Raw genomic sequence first — 24,134 nt, 5'->3', positions numbered from 1 at the left:
GTTATCGGCGTATTATCGAGCGAAGACTATTTTTTTCAAGGAGGGTGTCGAGCAATTTCTATCGAGTAAATTTATCAGAGTAACGCGATGGAAGGAGAAATTCTTATGAGTATGTTAAGCAACGTTTGGTGTAGGAGAAACCTTGTCGTGGTAGAACGATTCGGTTATCGGTGCATTATCGAGCGAAGATCGCTTTTTTCAAGCAGAATGTCGACCAATTTCTATCGAGTTTTATCAGAGTAACGTGATGGGGAAGCGATTCTTATGGCTACGTTAAGATGCAATTTCGTTTACTGTATGAGTGAATCTTTTTGAAATATAGCAGAGTACCGGTTAACCGGTGTTTATGGGATCGAATCTCTGGCCGGTTAATCGGAGGATATATATCAATTTTCATTTATCGATCGATAATGCAAAAATACACGTAGCGATACATCCGCAGTGTGTGTCGATTGCTCATGCGTCGTGCCAATGAGTTTTCTGCTGGATAATTATTTTCGTTTCAACGAAAATGTCAAAGTGGCACCGGATAACCGGAAGTGTATTGTTGAAGCGATTTGCTTGAAGGATAACATAAGAGTGGAAGCAGTTGTTAGGCAGCATGAACACGTTGCCCGACAGAAATAAAGGAAACTGCAGAGTCGAAGACGCGCGTCGGAATTCTGGACTCGTCGTCGATCTCTTCGCCAACCAAGCATCCATTGTCTCGGTCGAATAGGATCACCGAGGCTTTGCTCGTCTCAGAGATGAACTTCGAATTCTCTTCGTAGAGACGAGCTTGGTAAAATCCTCGTGACCTCGGATCCGCGGATACGTATTAAATCCCACCACCACATCGGCTCCATCGAGGATCGTTGAACGACGAATTAATGGAACGGAATAGTGCTCGAAGATATTCGGAATAGAAGCTAATCAGAGGATAGCAGAAAAACTAAATATTGGCATGGAACGATACGTAGGGAATTCCTGGAAAATTGATCGTTTCGAAAATAGCTCGCTGGAAGTTAAGCTTAAATAAAGATCCCTGTGATCCTCCGTGCTGCGTAGTTATTCAAATATCGTTATTAGAGTCGAGTTTAATTTAATATCGACGCCCGGGCTTCTCGCTCTGGCCCGTTTACTTTCGAATTAAATTAAACAACGGAATATTCGAAGCTGCAATAATATTCCCGTCAAAGGAAGAATGTTGTTTTTCCCAAAACGGAAATATCAAGAGCGCAATTAACGATTAATATTCGACGAAAAACTATTAAAAGATATAAACACGAAAAGATGGCACACATCCGTGCGAAAATATTAGGAAAGCTGCTGGTTTCATACGAAACCCGATGATTAATCCAAAATATCGATATGAGGGGCAATGATCCTTATAAATATTAGTTTTCTGTACATTTTAATTTATGGAGATGCGAACGACTGATCTATAAGAAGCAAATATTTGCTCAAACCATCTGAATAAATTAGGGTAATTAATATTATTGTAATAATTATCTGTCAACCCCTTGACAACCTCTTAATATAAATTCTATCGAAAAGATATGGGCTAACTTGAGGATAGAAAACTTGAAGAAGTTTGCCAACACGATAGTTTTGGTAACGCGAGAACATATTGGATTTTAAAATTCCTACCCTCTAAAAAATAAGAGATGTGACTTATCGTGTTCTTCTTCTGTCTTCGTACAATACCCATAAAAGGGGGTGTATATGTGTATATGGCATCGCGCGTTCTTGGTGTACACGGTTATTCAACGCGAATAACACATTTTACGGGAATATCGACTCGTGGCACGGCGCGCGACTATTCAAGAGGGTTAATCGACCCTTGGAACGCGGGCTGCCACCAGCGAGGGAAAAAATGCTCGATTTACCGGTTCGTACGCGTCGACGACTAACCGGCCAATATCGAGAACGTTTCCCGCGATTTATTTTCACCGTCAATTACAAAATATTTTTGCAATTTATGCGACATCCGGTCGGTGATTTACCGTGACATATATATACGGTGACCAGGTATAAATGGCGACACGTATGAAATATTTTTAACGCGGCGTTATTTATGACTTGATTTCACCCCTTTTACACGCGACCAAGTCATTTTCTTCCGTAGCGATATTTTTCATTTATCAGACGTGCGCGTGCGCTCTCTTGATCGTCGACGGGAAAAATTAAACTCGACAGAAACGGAATTAAAAGGAGGATGAAATGGTACGGCAACGGGAAGAGGGGGAGGGGGGGAGGAGAGGGTGAAAACGAGGCGGTCGTTTCCGGCACGAGGAGTTTCGGCCGCTTGCCATGGGAACGTTGTTTTTTAACTGGTCGATAATTAACAGGACTAACGTTTTATCGTCCGCGTGGAATCGGACTCGTTCAATTTCGTATAAACTCTAATTGCTGGCATGCCACGTCCATATATTTTCTCCGTCTCCGTCCATCTAACAAACATTGCTTTTCGCTTCCTCTCGGTTTCAAGTGTGGTACGGCTTTAAATATTTTGTAGTTCGTTTAACCGCGTCAAATTGAAGCGAATTCGAGTTCGGCCGATGTAAAGTTTGTTCTGAAACGTGGCCTGAAATCTAGTCTCTCTGGTTCGCTTTTCGTTGGAACCATTTCAACCGAATTACACCGCCATTTGCGTGGTCATTGGTTTGATGTACTGCTATCGAGTACATCAGAAAAAGAATTTATATAGAATACAATTATTTAAACGAGTGGAAACTGATGTTTGGATAGTAGAAGAAATTTGACGAATAACATCGATAGCTACTAGTATTTCGAGCTTTTTCAATCGCAAATATTCTGTTTTTCATCTCTGCCTCTTTTTCTCTTGTTTTATTTTAACACGATATCGGTTACCATACATTGAAGCGCGTTTTGTGCGACGATCAAGGTACAAAAGTTTTGTCATTCGATACACGGTCGTTTCGTGTGTCCATTATTCCCGATTTTGACAATTTTCAACGTATTCAGAGAGACTATTCAACAAGTCGGAGCTCGATCGTTAGAGCCTCATAAAACGTTTCCACATGGTCGAGCAAATGGCGCCGGGAAACAAGGATGTAGTCGAACTGCGTCTGTCGAAATCTCAATCGAGGAAATCCATGTTTGGACTCGATCAAAGATAACCGTTTCGTCGAAGAAATTGGCGAGAAATCACGAAAACGAGCCCCCCTTGATCGAAGAACGATCGAGGATCGGCTAAAACAATTGAGATAAATGGTGGCCGCTACTTCTCTATTGAGAACGTCTTAACTCGAGATAACAATGGGGAACGAACGAGCAAGCTTAATTAAAAAGCAACGAGTAGCCTCTTATGGCCATTCTTTCGCGTTGTGGATGAGCAATTTCCTTTCTGAAAATGAATCGTTGGAAAGGTACAATCTTTTGCGTCGCGTTCGCGAACGGAACGAACACGCTTCCGGCGATTACAACATGCCACTGTTTTATCGTGGAGAAGAAAGAGTAAAGCACCCAGGGACATTTTTCCAGGAAAACGTTTTCATACTGTATTCTTCCTCTTGTTCTGATAAATCTCTTTACATCGTTGGAGAATTTTCTCGTTTGAACTTTACGTTAACCGAGGGGACTTCGTAAATTATCGCGTGAAAAGAAACATCAGTTTCGCATGAGAGTCTCGCGACGTAAATATGTCTTTCTTTCGATCTCACGATCATCTGAGTATTATTCGATCACTTTGAATCGCATCGAGTTGCGTTAAATCACATTGAGTTGTTTTCAGCCGCTTTGGGTCACGCCAAACTCGAGTCAGGAGCTGATATGCATGATTATAGTTATGCGATTTTGGAATTCACGATGCAACAGAGCCGCGTTATTAATGCACAGGTAACAATGGTAATTTTCACAGTGCGGAAAGCGCTCGAAAGAAAATGATGATTTTATCTGGTTGCGAGAATTGATGTCAGAGATCGGAACCGGTCGCGATGTCAAATGGGACTAGGACCGAGTAATTTCATTTTCGACGAACCAGCGAATTCTCTCGTAGCTATGTACCTGTTTCACAGACACATAGGGAAGGGCCATTGCCTCGCTAGTTCTCTACACCATCGTCCCTTGTTCTCTCCGTGAGCCTACGAGTTCCCCTTTAGCTCCCCGTCTCTCGTGCCTATATCATCCGTTACATGTGCACATTGCACCGACGAAATACATAGCCGCGAGTAAATACTGCATAATGGAAATGCGGTTACTCGAATTGCATAATTTCGTATTACGTTGGCCGAACGTTACACAACGCAGCAACGTCACGGCCGCAAATTCTCCAACGATTTTCTCAGAAGTCAATTACTGCCACGAGCGTTCTGCTTCCTTCATCACCGATTCATCGAGATTCTCTCCTACTGTCACGCGTACGTAATAATTTACCGCGAAACAGTATTGTATTACTATTATACATTCTTTTCTAAGTTGTTAGGACTAGCACATTATTCCCGTGGCTGATTATGTATCGCATAGTAAATTCAGATCTATTTGTGAAACATATAATTTGCAAACACAAACGCACGCTTGGCACAGTAATGATTAATGAGACTATACAAGATTTTCTGGCCATATAATTATTTTGCAAAGTTTGCAGAGCCTATGATTGATTCTTAAAATTCCTAAAAATTCCCACGCGAGATTGTTTATTGAAGTTTACAGCTGCTTATCGTGTTCTCTTTCCGTGGTCTCCGAACGTAATGTATCTCTTCTACGATGAAAATTACTATTGTTAATAACAAGCTGTTCAAAGAAAACTTATCCAGTTTCGTTGCAGTGAAGATGCTAAAATACAGTATAATTGTTTGTAGACTCGTTTGAGAAAGGTTTCTTTGTTCAAGCAGGTTTATTTTCTCACTATATATTTGGTTTACACCGTAGCTTTGGATTTATTTATATTACGCTTGGGATCAGGATTACAGTGTAGTACTTCTCGTGAGTTTTTTATTCGGCTGCAGCCCGTGCACATGGTTCACAGTAACGTATCTCTCCTCATTCCGTGGAAAAACCACCGAAGTTACTGATCGATGAATCTTTAATGCGACAGAATGTCGCCGTCTCGGTGAAATAGTAATGAAAATTGTCCCAATGGACGAAACTGCCGCGCGGAATTACTTATAGAAACACAAGAGAATTCGCGGCCAAGCCCCTCTACTTGCGGCATTAATTACGTCGCGCGCCATGGTTACGCGTGTGAGTTATACTTTTTCATAAGTTTCACGCGTTAACACAGCCAGGTGCGTTGTAACGTTACCGTTTTCCTCGAGCGGTACGAAACTTTTCGTCTACTTCATAAAAGATGCGTCTGCACCCGGCGTTTGTCCATTGCGATAAGAATCCTTGAAAATTCAAAGAAGCGATTCTGTACCGACGCCTCCTGTTTCTTTTATCCCTGACTTCGTATTTCGAATCATTGAAAATTTAACCTTCTCATAACAGATTCTTCGTTTAGCGGCAACCACAGTAATGCAATGATGTATATTATAACTGTCTTCTCGCCTGATTCATAAATAATGCATATGCGCCAGGCGTTTGTTCACTGCGATAGGGATCCTTAAAAATTCAACGAAGCGACTCTATACCGACACTGTATCTTTTTATTTCTGGCTTCGTATTTCGAATCATTTCAGAATATTTTATCCGAGGAGGACAGTATACGTCTCACTATCAATATCGAGAAAGTTTTAAAAAATCAGTAGTGTTCCCTAAGTTTATACTTCGAGACATATCGTACGAAAGGGTTAAATTCGCCTCGAGATTCAAGGAACTTCATCCCTTCGGTAGCATAGTCACCCCAAACCCAACCTCATTTCACGCGCATTTCAAATTCCATCCCACTCTGCCCAATTCCAAGTTTCACTTGCTGCAATATTAAGCAAAGGAACGGACCGTAAACGAGTTGTTGCTTTCGAACGTTGGAGCTATATCGTTCACAAAAGTAGATTCGAATTTTCAAAAAAGGAAGCGACTCTGTTTATCCGGATATGCGGCCCGATTATCACAAAATCGTATATTTTAATCGGTCTCGGCAGTATCAGAAAAATTCTACCCACTCGAGACTCTTTCGAAACTTAACTCGGGACGTATTGTCCCGTTAAATTCACCGCAACGCTCAAGAGATCTTCAAGGTTCATATGCATTTCAGATTTTACCCTACTATGTCCAACTGCAAGTTTTGTTCGCCGCAATATCAAATATGCTCTTCGATTTTTCGGTGCCGCACTGTTCGCAGAAAAATGTTCGAGGAGATAGAATCGAGTTTTTGAAAAGATAGCACCTCTGTTGGACAACGACGTCCACGCCCTTAATAGCTGGCCGGGCTTCGACTCTCGGGGCTTGTTCTCGGTTGCGTTCCCCCACTTGCGCCAACCTCCTCATCCTCCTTCGCCTCCTCCACCTCCTCTGGCTCGTACGTGTGATTCTTTTCCCGGCTTTAATGCCTCCCGCGGCGCGCCGTTGCGTCATACATTATAATGCCGCCTCGCGTATGCGCCTCGGCCCAGAGCAGTGTTCACAGGGAATGCAAGAGTGAAGTTTTATGTCGCCCATAAACGATGTATCTACGTACACACGCCACCGGGCTTCGTCCGTTTTCTGGGACAACGGAAAAATACCTGACTGTGAAGCTGTTCCAACTCGCCTCTCTCACGCGCGAATGGAAACCTGCTCTTTTGCCTCTTTTCTTTTGATCTCTTTGCGCCACTCTTTACTCCTCTTGCCGGAAGACAAGCGAGGAATTGAAGTATCCGGTCGAGTAACACGGACGAAATAAGCCCCGTTCATCGAGGTACACAAGGAATTGTCCTACTTCCTTTGCTTCCGGTTGCTTGTGTAATCACACAGAACTTTTTGAGATGCTGGCTTTGAATGGAACAGGATAACGTTACAGAAGAGATACGAGGAATTGGAAGATTTTAACGCGGTTAAATAAACTGTTGAAATTAGAAGATTGTTGTTACAAAGACTTTTTATGAATCGTATGAGTGAAGCAAACGAAAGGAATCCTATAGGCTTGATAGATTGATATTGTTATTTGCGTGATATTGCGTGAGTTTAAGACGATGATTAAGAAGAAATGAGTGATACAGACGCAAGTAATGAGTGAAGATTAAAATGATCGAGGGAACAATTTTCTGATTGTTTCGAACAGTATTGTATCCATTTTGCGCTGGAGTGTAAAGAATGTAAATTTAAGATTTGTCTTTCTAAATTTTAATACACGTACGAGAAATGGGGAACAGTCTATCATCGCTATCGAAGTACGATAAATTGTTAACAACGATCCCAGGAAGGAATTACATGACCATTTCTTTGAAATGTACACCCGGTATGAAAAATGCATATTTTCCCCGCATGGAAATGGAAATGGGGAATTAAGACACAGGGCGCGTTTAGCGATCAAAGGAAGGAAAAGGAATAATCCAGTGTTGAATTTTATGAGAGGAAAGAAATATATTCTCTGAAAAAGCAAACCTTTCGAAATTATCTCATGGAAGTAACGGCGTGGAACGTATAGCGGCGTAAGTTAAAAATTACATTGCTGTAAAATAACAACGATAAAGGAGAACGTTTCGAGAACTCGGCTTTTCTCTCTTTTCTTCTCCCATCGCTCGACCCCCTGAGAGATCGGTAAATTCGTATCGAAATCGCATCGAAAGAACTTCGTGACACTCGTGAATTTTTCTCGGTTCATTTTCACCGAACCGGTTGAAGTCGTGCTTTACATTATGAAATTGCTCGCTCTCGAAGCTCGGAGGAAGAAGTTAACATATTTACTCCACCACTCGAAAGCATCTGGACACTTGCATATTTTTATTCAATATTATTTTCTTTAATTACAAAATTACGGACTTCAAATTAGACCGCAATGATTTTATTCTTTATAATCATCAGATACCTAGAATAGCATAAATAGCATACTTAAACAATCTCTGAGCGTGTGTTTGTACTGTTTCTATTCTATTGTGCATCTAATGATACTTACGACACATAACATCCGCAATCTATTCATTAACTATAACAACATACTATTCACTGTTACATTGTGACACTAATACATTTAACTCTGTTTCGTCCAACACGAAGGCTGTGAGGCTGCCGAGACAGAGCCGTGTCCAGAAGCAATAGAATTTCGACGTTTCGCCAGCATTGCAGTTGCTTTCGTTAAGGTGTGTCTTATTGATACTGGTGTGCGTCTGGAAAAGCATTTTTTTCTACAGATCTCGTTGTTTCAGAACGGTAATTAGAGTGACAGGGACTTGTGATTGAGAGTTCCGAGTAAGTGATCGAGATGAGGTGAACTTCCGTATTCCATGGTCAGCTAACAGCATTTTTAATTGGTTAGCTCGTCAATTAAAAACTGGATAGAGGGTGCACTATATAGAGCAAAGATGAAGACCTGTATTTCTATCGATGTTGGAGCATTTCATGATTCTACTCTTTCGTATATTTCCTTGGGAAAATACCCTTTGTTTTTTGTTAAGACGGATGTCTTGTCAAAGAGTATCTTATGTTTCGTAGTTAGTTGGTGCTCTACCATCGTTGACCGTGCATGCCTCAGTTCGGTGTACTTCTCATGTTCCTTGAGTCGTGTACTCACACTCCTCCCAGTTTCACCGACATAGAACTTGCCACATGAGCAGGGTATTTTGTAAACCCCTGGTGTCTGGAGTTGTGAGAGTTGGTCCTTGGAGGAGATGAGTATTTATAAGATGTTGATGTGTGCAAGGAAAACTGTTTTGATATTGTCCTTGTAGCAGAGTGAATAGCGACAATTCCGGCCATGAATAGCTCGAGGCTGTACTGTAATATATGCTAACAATTTTCATACAACAATTCCGTAACAAATTTCTATTTATAGATGGTATTTTCGTCTTTCTCATTAGAAATATTAAAATCTGCGCAAACATGAGCAGTCTACTTACGAGCGATAGCGTAAGCTACGAAAGAGCGAAACAGCCAGAAACTTTGGAAATTGAAGCGAATATAACGTCCCTTTTAAATCCTCGTTAAGCAGCCACTTTCAATTCCACATTTTCTCGGAGACCAGGTCATATTTGCCCCTGATAAAACAGCGAGTTAGTTTGCTAAAGTAATTTCGCTTGGTCTGCGACCGTTCCACAAGGCTGCTCGACTCATCGTCGTCCAAGAAATACCACGGAACGGCTGAATTCCGAGACGAATTTTCCCGGGGTAAATGAAAAACCAGGAAAGCCACTAACGCGACCAGGGGAACATGCATAAAATAGTAGTGCGTCGTCGCGAAGCTCCGAGTGGCTGTCGAGTGGAACGTGCAATTTAAGCGGTATTAAAGAAACGCGCGTCGCGATTCACCAGCGACTTTTTAAATTGCCTCGCGCGCCTCGGATAACTACGAGAGTAGGAGAGACCGGCACGATAAGAATATTAACATCAACTAAAATCAGATGGCAGATGAGACTATACGTCCTGGATGTGTACGAGGCGAGTTACGAGAAAAACGAGCGTTTCTTCCGACTCCAGACATTCTTGGAAATAATCCGTTCTTTCGAAATAATTAAGCAGTCTTCGTAGCGGTTGGAGAATGTCATTAGAGTTTCCAGGCAACCAAGTCATAAGCCGATCATATATGATGAGGCTTTCCTCATGCAACTGAGTTGTGTTGCGGGATCAACGAGGTATTATTTTAAGGTACGAGTGGCATTGTACGATATTACATCGTATTAGCATGGATGGCAGCGGCAAACTGAAAGTAGCGATCGATTATTTTGACGAATGACAGCTACTACGGTTTCACGATAAAATTTGTCATTTGGAGATATAAATATTCTCTTGCAAAATAATACATCCCGATATCGGGTTTTTACGAAATCGCCGTCGTAACGAAACTGGTGTGGTCGATTGATCTATTCGACGAGTGTTCGTTCAGCCGCAACTGCAAAAAAATGAAAAAAAAAAAAGGTAAAGGGAAAGAGAAAAAGAGAAAAGGAGCGGTTGGTCGAGTTCGGTTAGTTCCTTTAATTCGAGAAAAGGAACCAGTGAACGAAGACACGAGCGGACCAACGGAGAAAGAAAACTATCAAGAGAAGACAAATATTTGGCGAAAGTGACAGGCGTCTCGATTGCAGCGAGGCAATATCACCAATTTTGTGTCGCTAGAAGTGTTACGTGATCGTATCGCGTGATAGGACATCGTGTTTCGCACGAAATAAAAGTCTAGCGTTGCGTCAGAAAATCGGCCGAGACAACACCTATCATCCTCGACGTCGAAAACGAAGGCGACACGCTGTTCGACGAGTACGCGCAGAAATGATCGGTCTCTCGATATTGCCGTTATTGAATTCTCCGGTGACGTTGTTCCACTTTCTCTGAATTTCCTGACACCACTGCCAACCGGAAACAAGAGAATTCCCCCACGCAACACATCGAGGAATTTCGAGAACGAACGGCACCGCCAAGACGACGATTGGGCGCTTCGATGAAGAACCCGCCAAGGGTTGGTTTCAGTGACAAGAAACACGCTGAATGATAAACATCTCGCGAACAATACCGCGGACGACCTGTCGTGATCTGGTCTGGATGAAAGTTTGCTTAAAAAAGAAGTCATTTCAAGAGCTTTGTGGATCAATAAATCTTTATCGGAGTTTTCGAATATATATGAAGAAACGACGATACTTTTTAAGTATGGGTACATTTTACAAATATTTACTAATAAATAAATTTTACTATAATTAATAAATATATAAATTTTACTAATGCAAAGGAATTTTATATTTTTATAAGGAAATCTATATTTTTATAAAAAGAAATAAGGGAACAAAAGCAAGGGAAAAAACAGAAATTTGTTTTACCTACTAAATATTACAATAAGTGCTAAATTTTATATATTTCATATTCTTATGCATATTACGCGTATTCTGTGCATTTTTACACTTTTAAATTTCCCGCATCCCTTTTCTAAAAGTAGCTGTTATACTGACCGTGTGTGCAATGTAAAAATACCTTTGCAAATGTGAAGAGTATGTGTGAGATAATACTCGTTTCCGTCATATTCAGGTTCCCCGCATCGAACGCGTTAGCAAATTAAGTTTCCCATGAAATTGTGATCTATAGTCGACCACAACTGTTTCGTCAACTATTTGATGCCGCGTTCCTCGTTTCCTGCTCTGGTTAATCCACTTGGATTCTGCGGGTAGCTTCCATCGAGTGTCAGGACTACTTTCCACTTCGTTAATCACATTCGATGTGTCCTAGAAAGGTGTGTTAGGGACGCGTCTGGAGTTTCGAAAACCCTCGTCCGAGTTTTCACGCTCGCAGCAAACCCAGGATTCGCGGTCAGCGAGGACATCGGCCGAGAATTCGGGAGCGGGAAGGGACAGGAGGCGACAAAAGTGGGAAACTTGGCCGAGAATCGAAGCAGGGCTTGTAACTCGAGAACGAGTTTGCAACAGGAAGCGATTTGCTCGGAATTCGGTGGATTGAAAGGGGGCGTAGGGTCGCGTCACGCTGCCGGGTTAGTTTCCAAGGCCCCAAACTTTTCGCGACTTACCGGATTTCTTGGGAACTGGGTTGCCATGAACGCGTTCAACGTTCAACGGACTCGTTTAACCGCTACGCTCGCACACGGCAACGACGAGTTGCCTGTGCAACGCCAATTACGCTGCAACTTCTTGCTCGTCCGGGCTGATTGTTCGATCAGATTGTATTCCAGAAATATTGATCCTGCGGACGTACGCCTGTGGAATCTCTACTCAGTTCTCCTCAGTGATGTTTCGTTCTGCTCGTCAAGTTGATGCTTACATTATGCATTCATGTATTTTAAAAGTAATGCAACTCAAGTTTTTTCCGAGAAAAGAACCATTTGGAAGTTTACGAAAATATTACTTGCCGAACACATAATGTTAGCAAGAAGAATAACTTATTCTCGTAATTTTTCATCTTTTCCTCTTGAAGTGAACTTTGGACAGTTTTAATGTATTTTTAACACAGTTTATACGATATCGTAATTTTGAGCGAGAGAAAATTCGATTACCGAGCTACTTCTTTCCGGTGCCAGGAACCTCTTTCGATCTTTGCCACCGTGTTAAATGTATATTAACGACGCTATATCTGATATAAATGAAAGAATGCGAGGTCGTCGCGCAGAAAGGCTCCCAAGAGTATCGGCGGAATAATCAGCTATAGGGGATGATGGACAGGCAAGTCGTAAGGGGAGTGAGCAGTCATTAGTTCCCCCTAGCTCGCCAGAGATCTATCGCGATCTAACCCTGCTGCCGTCTAACGCAACGAGTCTCTTGTACAAGGATTTATCGTCAGCCATGACGTGTAACTCTTTGTTAAATATTGGATATGCTGTATTTGACATGTTACATTTCCAGTAACGCATTTTCTTTGCCGGAAGTTTACAGAATATATCCATGACGTGTAAATAATCCCGTTTTAATATGTAATTATGAGATCAGTAAGACGCTCAGGAGGAAGCCCTAAGTATCTTTAGTTTCCGGGGTTTAGCATCGCAAGAGTCGTGTTTTATTCATCCTAAGCGCGCTAGAGAAGAAATCGATCGAGTAGTAGCTCTCTAACTGGAGAACCGAAGACGAATCGTCACGAGATTACAAAGAGGAAAGACAAATCGTCCATTTGGAAAGGTTTAACTAGTGCGACAAGGGCAAGACGCGCATATCTAATCGCGACAGCTAGACAGTTGGGACGGAGGATGAAGCAAGGATGGACGAAGAGGAGGGTCCGACAATGTTAGTTGGATGTCCAAATCGGATTAAACGAAACTAAATGGGATAGTGGATTGGATTAAGTAACTGTCGACCAGGTCCGGAACGGAGTAGGTACTGTGAATTTAATCGGACATTCTGCTCTGTGAAGGACTCATCGATACGGAGCAAAAAGTTCACTTGTATAATTCATTTATCCACTGATACGTACTACGTTTGTGGTATTCTTGTTCTTAGAGCGAATTTCTGGAAAGACTCTTCGTTCTCTTTCAAATTATACAAAAGAGCGGCGGTGTTCTTTGAGAAAACTCGTTGAGAATGTTTTTCGCTTAAAAAGAAGTTGGGACAGAAGCTTGTGTATTTGAAACGACAGAGACACGAAACGAGGAACGTTAGACTGGAGTTGCTCTCCGGCAAAGGATCTCGTTTGAATTCACGTCGAAGAACTTGGATGTTTAATGTTGACGTTGATGATGATGAAACTTTGAAACTTTGCATTTACCCTTGATTATTCATCGACTGAATATCTTTTTGCTCGTAACTTGTAAAAAGAAAAAGTTGTAGTTACTTTTTAGCAAAGAAACCATAATTGCAAAGCCAAGCATTACCGCGTGTTCTCCTGTCTTTTCCTCTTTTTCCCCCTATAAAAGCTGTATCTCAGAAGTTAGAGAAAGTGTTTGGTTTTTAACAAATAGTTGCATGCATGATACCTTTGAAGTTTCAATAAGCTGACAAGCTTAATAAGAAAAAAGTTTCGAAATGTCTCGGATAAAACGTATTGATGAGCAAAGAGTGACGTTCGCCAATGATTCGATCCGTTTCGATCCGCAGGTGAATTTCACGCGAATTGGTGGTGAAAGCGACATGAAGCTGGTTTGACGAAACCAGCTTGCATGATCGGTGTAATGGCAAACTGCGAAAAAATCCGACTTGACGTGAACCTTTAATGGAGGTGTCCGGCAGTAGAACAGGTCGATCAATAGTCAGACACCAGCCACCTCATCGTGCTGCACGTTATACACCGCGTGCAGCGTCACGTGTACGCTTCGGTATGAATTAGGATTCTCTCCTGACAAATTCCACTATTTCTTCATTCATAGTACTAACAAAATAAGAGGACAAACTACTGACGAGTTTCGCCAATATTCTGAAGTGATTCCTCCATTTACGACATAACGTCAGTGTGAAATTAACAATGCTACTACATTAAAAGAGATGTTATCAATTTATAATACACAGAAAGAAATGATTGTCAGAATTCCGAAAAATTCAAAAGTGAAATTCGAAGAGATTCGAAAGTTGAGAAGTCGAAGCTCCAGTTGAACGAAACTATGTCGCGTCATGGAAGACAGCCGTCTTTTCGCCAAGCAGCGTTTGGTACGTCGCATTGCGGTTGTTGCGGAAGACGGTCTTCTCGATGTCCTTTGTGTCTGCGAAAGTAGTCGTCGAAGAGCACAATTCGTGCAAAAACTGTAGAGAAGTGGACGGAAGGTGTACGGAAGGTGTACAGCGTGACTGTGTTGTTTGCCGTCGGGCCTTACAGAATTAACGCTGCATCCGTCGCGTATTTGTCGGTTCTGTTTGCCATACAGATTAACAATTAACGGAAATAGTTGGTCGTCGTTCGGTTGCTGTTTAGAAAATAAACAGAGAAGGAGGTGAGTTGCACGGTGCACATCGGAATATTTAACGAGCACTCATCGCCTCTTCCTCTCCAGGCGACTTAGACTCGCGACCACCTCGTAACCGGAACTAACGGCCTTCCAGTTCTCCTAAATTTGCTGGTAATAACCGAAACGACATAACCTTGGAGTTCATGCGGTTTCGGGCTCGACAAGGTACGCGTTTAATTACCCACCATTTGTTCCTATGAATTTCCTTCCTGTTTCGTTGGAACCTACTTAACGACAAATTGGATTAACAACGACGAGGAGCGTGAGTTTGTTTCACGTTACACGTACCAGCTAAGCAGAGAGTCCAGTAAGCGGAGAGGAAAAGAATTTGGAAAGTTCGGTGATTCTTTATTCGACATGACACGCACCTAATAATTGTCTGACCACCAAAAGGCGGCCTTCTTCTTAATTTATCGCCTTCACGAAGGCAAAGATATGAAATGGGTGTCAGCGGGATCCGTGCCATTGGATTCGTAAAGAACGTGTGATGCCACCAATCAACGATTAAAATTCGCTTACAGACTATTCTATAGCCCGACTTGTGCCAAAAGCACTCTTCGACTAGAAATATTGCTCGGTGGGTAAAAGTGTAGGAAAGGACCAAACGAACGATAACGGTGATAACGGCGATAACGTTCTATCAATCGATCCTCCATTAAGCGAAGTACCATAGAGAAAACGCGTCCATATTTTTCCCAGCGATGTGAAACTTATGGATCTCGATATCGACCGTGACAAATTGCTGGATGATCGTTCCGACGCGTGATTCGCGGTTTACGGGACGATTACGTTGGTTCGTCGTTGCAAGAATCCTGTAATGGAATTCCAGTCGCTCCTTCACCAACAGAGCGTGTAAAGGACGAAAGACACGCCGATAGAATCCCGTTTCGGCGTTGGTATACCCGCGAAAATCAGCCGAGGCTGACTCGAGATTTCGTGTGGTGGCGTTCCACGAATTCCATCGAGTTACTTCACCATCGAAAGATCAGGGAAATCGAGCGATCTCGAGCACGTGGAACCCGATAAAACGTTTTAAGGAGCGTTTCGAGTAGCGTCGTTGGTCTACGACTTACGGTATGTCCGCGTTCTTTCGTGTTCTTCGCGTTTAATTGCTGTTCCCGCTACTCGACAACGACGCTGGAACTATTATTTCTCGGCCGTCCGGAAATAACATCAACCTCCAGAGATTAAACCCGCCGCGACAGTTTCACGACTCCGGCCGAAAGAATGATCCTCGTTTTCGGCGTTCTCGTGGTCCTCCGTCAACGTTATTAACCCTTTCCTGTTCGTTATTGCAAGAACCAGGAAAATAAGTAGTCGAACGCACAATAGAGCACGAGCATTCACGTATGACGATTATACGAAATAAAGAGAAGGGAACGAAAAGAGAACCAGGACGGGAAAAATGTACTTTTCTCAACTTTGATCAAAGTTACTTACGCGCGAGTGAACCTAAAATGTGTTCCACGACAAAAAAAGCAAGATACTTAGGCGGGCCTGTCTTTCAGCAGGCTTTCTCTTACCTCTGCTCTGCTTGGTCCCCGACTCTGAAACAAAGAACAACACTCGACGTTAGAACACGCTTGTGCCGCCTGTTTCACTTACTGTGATTAATATGCACCTCGCTCTTTTATCCCTACACTTTCTCTTCGCTTATCGTTTAAACGACGAGCAATTAGCTAAAAAGCCTCGAACAGTGGCGATAGAGAGATCTTTTTCGACGTAACTTACGGAACGGCGAGATACAATAAAATCTCATTTATCGAAACCAGTCGTGGGGTAAAACAGTTGGGATAATCGAGTAGTTCCAATAATAGTAGTTCGATAGCTATCCTCTCTAGCACTTTTTATTAGTTCGTACAATAGAACGTGGGACCCTCCTACACAATAATTTACCAGCCAGGAAATAATATTAATGAACTGACAAACTTTATTCTGATATTCAGTTGAAACATATACCTATCGTCGTTAAATACTAATTCAACTAATTTATTTACTTTTAATTAAAATTTAATTAATTTCGTTTAATGTAACACTAAATCTTAATTGAGATGCTTCAAAGACGGGTAGAAAAAAGTTACTTGGAATCGAAACCTCGACAACATATATTTAAAGCTCATCGAAATTAATGAATTATACTCCACTCTAAATAATTACCTTAGTTTTGCCGATTGTACTATGATTGCCGAGGTACTCGATATGATAGAGGCTCGGATACGAGTTTGTATATTTGAAGCTGAGGATTAACTTGTTCGTATAAACGAAATTAGGTTAAACGGAGTTCTAATCTACGGGGAAATTAACGAACTAAGGAATCGGATAAACGAACCGATCCGATCGTTCGATTTCAATATCCAGCATTAAAATAATTGCAGCTGCCGCGGTCGAGTGCATTCGTGGGAACGACCACTAGATTAATACGCAATTAACCCTTCGATACGCTTAATTGCCGCATTATCGAACTTCCAATTTTAGGCCGAACGTTTTATCAGCTAACATTCGATTAATTAACGTATATCAGGTTATAGGTTACACACGGATATAAAGAGACGAGGCCGAGCTCAATGAGATTCGTTGGGGCCGCGGACTGGTTTCGAAACGTCGCGATGCATCATCAAAACGCGGCCATTAATTAATCATTCCCCGGTTCCGGAATTATTCCGGTCAGGTTCATCAATTAAGAGGGTTAAGCGTGTGCCGCGCGGAAAGGGATTCACAGCGAACGCGAGATTTAATTAAACGATCGTGCCAATCGATCCTCCATTCGAGTAATAACGGAAACGCGATCATCGGTATCGATAACAACAGGACAGAAAGAATTCAGCCGGTTAATCGCGTTAGTCGTCGGACGGTTCACCGATCGATTAAGTCAATTAAATTCTTTTCCTGAAGCTTTGGCTCGGTTCGATAAAAGGGGAGGAAGTGTGCGCGAGTGTTGCATTTCCTGTTCTGTGATTTGGCCTGTAGAAAATTTACGAAAAGAAAACGAGCAATTAAAAGATGCGATCTAGCAGTAGCAGTGATTAATAAAATGGTATAAAGTTGACCTGGGCTCTATTGCATAATAATTTATAGTTATTAGGAGTGTGAGTGGATTTACAAATCCTTTTTTGTAATTTTACAGAACCTCGATGGAATGCTGCGGTTTATGAATTTTCTGGACTCGTCTTTTGGGGATATGACAAATGTTTCAAGCGTTATAGTTTCCAGAACAAAGATGGAAAAGTTTGAACATCGCACAAAGTTGATTCGCAATCGGTTATAAGACGTTTGTTCACTTTTGCCAGGCACTCGCGAATCTAGAAATGTTCTGAGAGGTAATCTCGAAAGATATCTTCGGAGATGGAAATTAAAAGTAGTCGTGATATTTCCGTTGCCGTTGATTCAATAAGAAGGGACAGAATACGGCGGAAATATTCTCGATGGCGGACAGTCAAAAGTTTTAATAAAGGCACCGCATTCAAACGATGAGGAAAAAGAGCGTGCAACTTTTAAAGACCTATAACGACGCCGCTCGAAATTCTCCTTCTCCCCTCTCTCTCTCTTTCTCTCTCTCTCTCTCTTTGCGATTGTTCGCTAATTGGTAAAGTCGTTCCGCCGGAAACTTGTTCCTTTTCGGCCTTGCTCTTTCTCTTTTTATCGTCGTTCTTATTTTTGCTTCTTCCATTTTTTTAATAACAAGACGCCAAATTGCTGCCAATTATGGGGAGCAAATATGGGCTGGCGAAAACAGTAATCGAAAGCGAAGAAATTTTCGTGGAAGAACGCACAGAGAAAGAGAGGCGAGGGAAAATTCGACGTTTAATAAAGCTGAAACGTCAACACGGATGCAAACCGTATCGGACGATCGCAATTTTTTCCTCGACTCGGTGCACTCCCGTGTCCTGGTTTGCTTTTGTTCTCGTTCGTCGGGCGGACACCGAGAGGCGAGCTCGTGTATCGCGCGTGGATCACCGTGTCAAAGCGAAAGGAACTTATAAAAAGGATTCTCTCGATAATTAACGAAACAAGCACGGCAAAACAGAAAGGGGATTTATTAAACGATCTGGCGATCTGCGATCGAGTTTCGTTCGCAGAAACGAACATTGTATCGTTTTTATCGGTGCATTATCTTGCGAAAGTTTCGTTCCAAAGGAAGAGAGATGCGTCGAAACTAAGTTTAAATTACATGACAACGAATTTATCGTTATATTTGCAAAATATAATCGAATTATTATATCTATTAATTCTCGTGAACTCGTGTTACGATATTCAGATTTTCTTGCATTTTTCACTTTCCTCGTCAGAGCATTGCACTTCTCGCTGGACGATGGTTGTTTTTGTCAATCAACTGTTAGACTATCTCAGACTGTGATTTTGTGAATCAACTGCTTTCGATCATATTATCCTTATTTAATGCTTATTGATGAACGATCTGATCAAATTGGAACAATGAAATGTAATCAAATGATCGTTGTTGATCGGCAACGTTAATTTTAATGAAAGGCCGATTCGTTATTTTCGACATTGTTAGCGGAAACCTTTACATTTATTATTCTAAAGCTTGCATGTACGAGACTCATAATGCATGGCTATATTTTACCGTAATGAAACAAAAATGGAGTCTACGGCCGCCACTAAAGCGTACAATTACAGCCGCTTCAGTTTATTCCGAAATTTTTTCCCCTCGACAACCGCCTCGTGTCGCGTGCAATTAAATTTTTCCTGCATTTCCGAGCGTAAATAATTGAAGGAAATTCGCTCGAAATTTTGTTCTCTCTCCAGTGGCGCACCTCGCACGATTTTTCCTTGCATCTGCCAAAATTTCCCAATTTACCTTCCCCGCATTTTCTCAACATAATCCGCTTTATTACATCTCCCTCGAATATTACTTCCTACATATGAGGATGAATCGCATCATCTCTATTATCAGATCTTCCTATCTGCATTCACGTGCCAGAAAATTTAAAAGTTATCGTGAAATTTCATTTTCCAATTTTTCATGCGTAGTGATATGGAACAAGTATCACACCACATAAATTTCACGGGATAACGCGAATAGTAACTTAGAATTCCGAGGAAGAAATAAGAAAATGGTTTGTAGGTTAGATGAAACTGAAATTCGAGTCACATAGCTAGAAACTAGACACCCTATTCGTCTTTTCAATGAATTTAGGACACGTTTTCGCGCGACATTAAAAGTTACGGCCTTTGCTATTATGATACTGCGTGGCAGTTTATTTTATGGTTATTTCCACGCAACTTAGTATCATGATGTCTAGTTACTGTTGAACAGCCGATCGATGTACTTCTAAATTGTAAGTTTTAATCACGTAAAAAATTGCTAACGTCGGAGTGTGAGTTTCCAGGTTTTAACTACACCTCTGACTGAATAACAAATGATAGTCACTAGCGAATGCTACGATAAAATCGCGCACCTGCTTTGATTTCGTGGCGTTAATGTCGCGACATCAATTTCAATATCGTAACAACGGAACACTCAGTTTGTACCAGGACAAGAGTCACGACATTTAGTATCATGGCCATAAAAATCATGGCTTATTGTCACGTGAGAGCACTATCCGCGCGGTTTCTTTCCTTCTATACCGTGGCTCGCGAAAGTATTTCAGCACTTACAATGGCAGCTAGAACGTGTTCTTCTATGTACATATTGTACGTACTATGTAGAAAACATTTTGAGAAACATTAACACTGTAACGAGATACGACTGTCATAATTTTATCGATATAATTAGAAACAAATTACAAGTAAAAACGAATTAACGTATTATGGTTTATAAAATTATACGCATATGATTCAATTATGATCGTTAATCCATTATTTTCCATAATATATTGTTTTCCATATAGTATCCATAATTTTTATCGCGTATTCGAGATCGTGATTTTATGTTTAATCTCAAAATTCGAACCGATTAATTGCCTCGTTCGCAACCTGGATAAATTTCCACCTTCATGCAAGATCAGCAGATATCCTAATACTTACGAACAGGAGTATATGTTTTCAGATTTGCTTCAAACTTTACCAATAGATATAACCATGATAGTCCAAGCTTGCTGTAATGCTAATGAAATTTGAAAACTGTTCATATAATGCAGTAAATGTTGGAATATTTCCACGAGCCACTCTATAACCAAGGAATTCGCTGGTTAGTGCAAACTTTTCGCGATATTACACCCCCTGCAATTACCAGGCTGGCGATGTCGGTGCAACTATACGGCGAATTTATCGCATAACAAACAACGAGCTCCTCCCATTGGCGAAGCCGCAACGATGTTGATTACGCTGTCGACCGTTTCCGAAGAGGCACATCTCGAATACCTAAAGACAATAACGAAATTCTTGAAAGAGCACGCTCGCTATACTCGTGCGAATCAACCCCTTGGCAGTTTTCCTTAATTCCCTCAATTTCCTCAATTTCCTCAATTCCCTTAACACGCCGGCCATCAGCCGACAATTTTCCAAATTCTTGGGTAAGCGTGCAACGCCGATTACGTTGTCGGCAGTTGGCGAAACAACGATACCCAAATACCAGGAACGGCAAAAGCCATAAAGCCGATTACCGCGATTCCACAAATTACACCGCTTTGTCCGTGTTGCGACCGGTCAGCAGCATCGCAGCGTTGATATGCAATTATGCCTGATGCTTTGAGCTATAGTGCTTGTCCGGCGCAATACATCTCCTACAAGTGTATGATTGTTCCGGCCCATGTTTCTACGGGAGAATGATTTGGACGTTTCTTACGAGCGCTCTGATTGCCTCGCGACCAATCGCACCGGCTTTACGCCGGACGAGCCGCGATTTTCATTGCGATCGATACGGTTTCGTGCGAAACACGTTCGCGCACTATCGTCGACAAGTAGGGCGCAATTGCAGAAAACGATTTATACAGTTGTTATATTTTGAAAGTTAGAATTCAAGAACATTTCGCTGTTGTTGATTTTTTATCTCTTATGAAAACTGTGGAATCAAATGTTCTTCTAAATTTAAATTGAAACAAGGAACGCACTTGCATCGCTCAAAAATCCCTTGTTTATTTGCGATGAATCGTTTGACGCGTCGTGAAACCTGTTTGAATTTTTAGTACGTGGTTAGATATTTCGAACGAGGAGGATCTTAAGATTATTGTATACGAAGCTAACATTTTCTTTTTAATCTTGAGTAGTAACTTTATTTATCTTACGATTCTATCTATCTTTGTTCAAGTTTCGATCCAAATAAGTATTGGTCAAGACGTGGAGTAAGTTGCTAGTAATCATTTCCATGGTTAACTTTACTTTACATAAGTACGCTAACACTTGTGACGTACATATGTTTTCAGGTTTTGCGACTAACGATCGATACGCCTTTGAAACATTGATATGCGCTCGAGCTGGTCTTCTATAGTTTATTCCTATGGAATTATTATAATACAGAGCGATCGATTATCTCTTAGATGGAGGTTCGTTGGAAGAAAAGGAAATAGACTGCGTGGGAAGTCCATTAATCTCCGTGTGGTTGAAAAGATAGGAATCCGGTAGAATCAGTGTTGGTTAATTACGGTACGAATAAAAGTGCTTTTAAAATAAACCGCGTGGGGAGTTTTTATCCGCTCGTCTCGTGAAAAACTTTAACCGTTAATTATTACGCGAAGGACCAGTATCTTGTCCAGATGAACTCATAAAATAAATACAGCGATGGAAACTTTCAAACAGGCAAATTAATCGTGTGTACTCAACTCCATCTAAACTAACAACTCGCGGTTTTCATTAAAAGAAGCCCGTTCGTAATTTTTCCAGCTCGGTTAAATACGTAACACTTAGATATAATTTCTTTGTTTCGCATACTTTGACCAATATACATATATCGTGAACCTAAATTCGTGGCATGAACAAAGAAGCGAGGGCGCTTTGTGGCTGAAAATAAAGACGAAAATCGAGAATAATAAAATTTCGATGGAGGCTGTGTTTCCAAGAAAATCGAATTTGAGGACGTGTGTCAAGTATACGTGTACTGGCCTCGCTCTTAATTACATTCAAACTCTGTTTTCTCCAGATTGTATCCTACATTCTCTTCTCTTATTTTCGTATATAGGACAGCTCGCTGTCGATCGTTTATTGTCCAGCTGAAAATTATACAAATTCACGTAAAATCAACGAGTCTCGCAACTTAAATTTTTCAATCTCCAACGCCAGATCTCCATCGATTGCGATGGAATTTTCTCATATTTTATTTTCGTCTCAGTTTGTGCAATCTCTCTCTGATTTTACTTGTACCATGAATTTAAGACCACGCTGTATAAGTAATGCTTTTTTTCAGAGATAGCCGTTCCTTCGATAACCCAAATTCAAAGCAGGCACGCGACGAAAGAATGGAAAGAGGACGGAAAGAGGGTGGAAAGGAGATGAAAAGAGAGGGTGACTTGCACACGACGAAAGACCACTATCTTTTGTCACCGTTCTTGATATTCTTCTTTTTTCTGTTCCGTCAGGAGGTCGAAGAGGAGTGCGCTTAAAGGCAGGAAAGCGAAGAGGCGTCTTGGAATCGTCGCTAAGATAACCCGCAAGAGAAACATCGGACAACCGGGCTCCAGAGAATCGACTATCTTCTCCTTTATTCTATTCCCACCTCGCATCCATCCTTTCACTCTTTCTTTCACCCTTTTCTCGTCTATTGCTTCGATCCCGACTATCGCACTCTCCAATCTACCCTAAGTACATTGCAACTCGTGCTGCTGGCTCAACCACCCTTTTTCCATCGTATTAGCGTAAATTCTCTGCCAGAAACGAGAAATCTCGATTTAGAGTGAAAATGTAACGAATGAGTAATTGGCGAATGGAAGGAAATTAGCGGTAGTCTGGTTTTGCTGTCTAATTTCATCGCGATCCATGGAGAATATTCGTATCGAAAGTTTCGTCGAGTCAAGAGACACGATTTATCAACGACGTTCACGCGATGGAAGGTTTACGAAGTTGTGATTCCGAGTTGGAAATAGTTACAAATTTTACATCTTAAACGTCATCATGTGCAACGTGATTATTAATATTTCAGTAAATTACCGAGTAGTACAAACGAGCCACGTTCGAAGGTACAGAATTCTCAGTCATTTTATTACGCCGTTAAAGTTAATTCTGTTTCCAAGCAGATATAATACTCAATCGAAGTTAAATTTATTCCTCGAGCTCGTGCATCCACCGTTTAACTGCAATAATTCTCAGAATGTTTTAATCTTCACGTACGGTACGAGTAACACCATTAATTTCCGGGATTTTCAAAGCTGATAGAGGAATTACGAGTTCGATTTAATGGAACTTTCTCTGAATCTCCGGTTGTCCCACGGAATTATCGCGATACGTCCTTCTGAATTTGATCGCTGCCGATCAGAATCGCAAATGCTGAATCGATCCGCGACGTTTGCCAACGGATCACGGCTGGTATTAATGACCAGCGCATATTTATAAGGATCGAAGGTCCTCCTTGGCTCGGACAGACCAATTAGGGCCACGCGAGCCGCTCTCCTCTCCAAGCTTCGACCCACGTGCATCCACAGAAATTAATTCATACTTGAGCCTATTACATATTCATTGCACACGGTTGGACAACGTGACGATTAATTCCGATAGGGATCTGACGTAAACTAATCGACATTCACGGTAACACGTTTAATGACGATGTAATGAAATTGAATATCATTTCATCAAGCCCAGCGTGGAACATTTTAAATCCCATTTTCGATATTCCATGGAAAACTGTTGCTACGAAAGAATGTTTGTTTGTCCATGC

At 41.4% G+C, this 24,134-nt stretch overlaps 1 protein-coding gene across 3 annotated transcripts in view; it reads right to left on the bottom strand.

Moving 5' to 3' along the window:
• Positions 1 to 24,134, bottom strand: part of LOC117157503 (uncharacterized) — a 167,083-nt gene that overhangs the window by 36,294 nt on the left and 106,655 nt on the right. For 2 of the 3 annotated variants that reach the window (XM_033335542.2, XM_033335541.2), the window contains exon 2: positions 15,895 to 15,918. The exons of the other annotated variant lie outside the window; for it this stretch is intronic. In XM_033335542.2, the coding sequence (XP_033191433.2) occupies positions 15,895 to 15,918 (24 nt within the window). The remainder of the gene's footprint in view (positions 1 to 15,894; positions 15,919 to 24,134) is intronic. 3 annotated transcript variants of the gene reach the window in all.

The sequence above is a fragment of the Bombus vancouverensis genome, chromosome 14 (genome assembly GCF_051014615.1).
Source record: "Bombus vancouverensis nearcticus chromosome 14, iyBomVanc1_principal, whole genome shotgun sequence".
NCBI classification, from domain to species: domain Eukaryota; kingdom Metazoa; phylum Arthropoda; class Insecta; order Hymenoptera; family Apidae; genus Bombus; species Bombus vancouverensis.
Note: the sequence above shows the minus strand (reverse complement) of the source record. Positions and strands in the feature narration are given on the sequence as shown.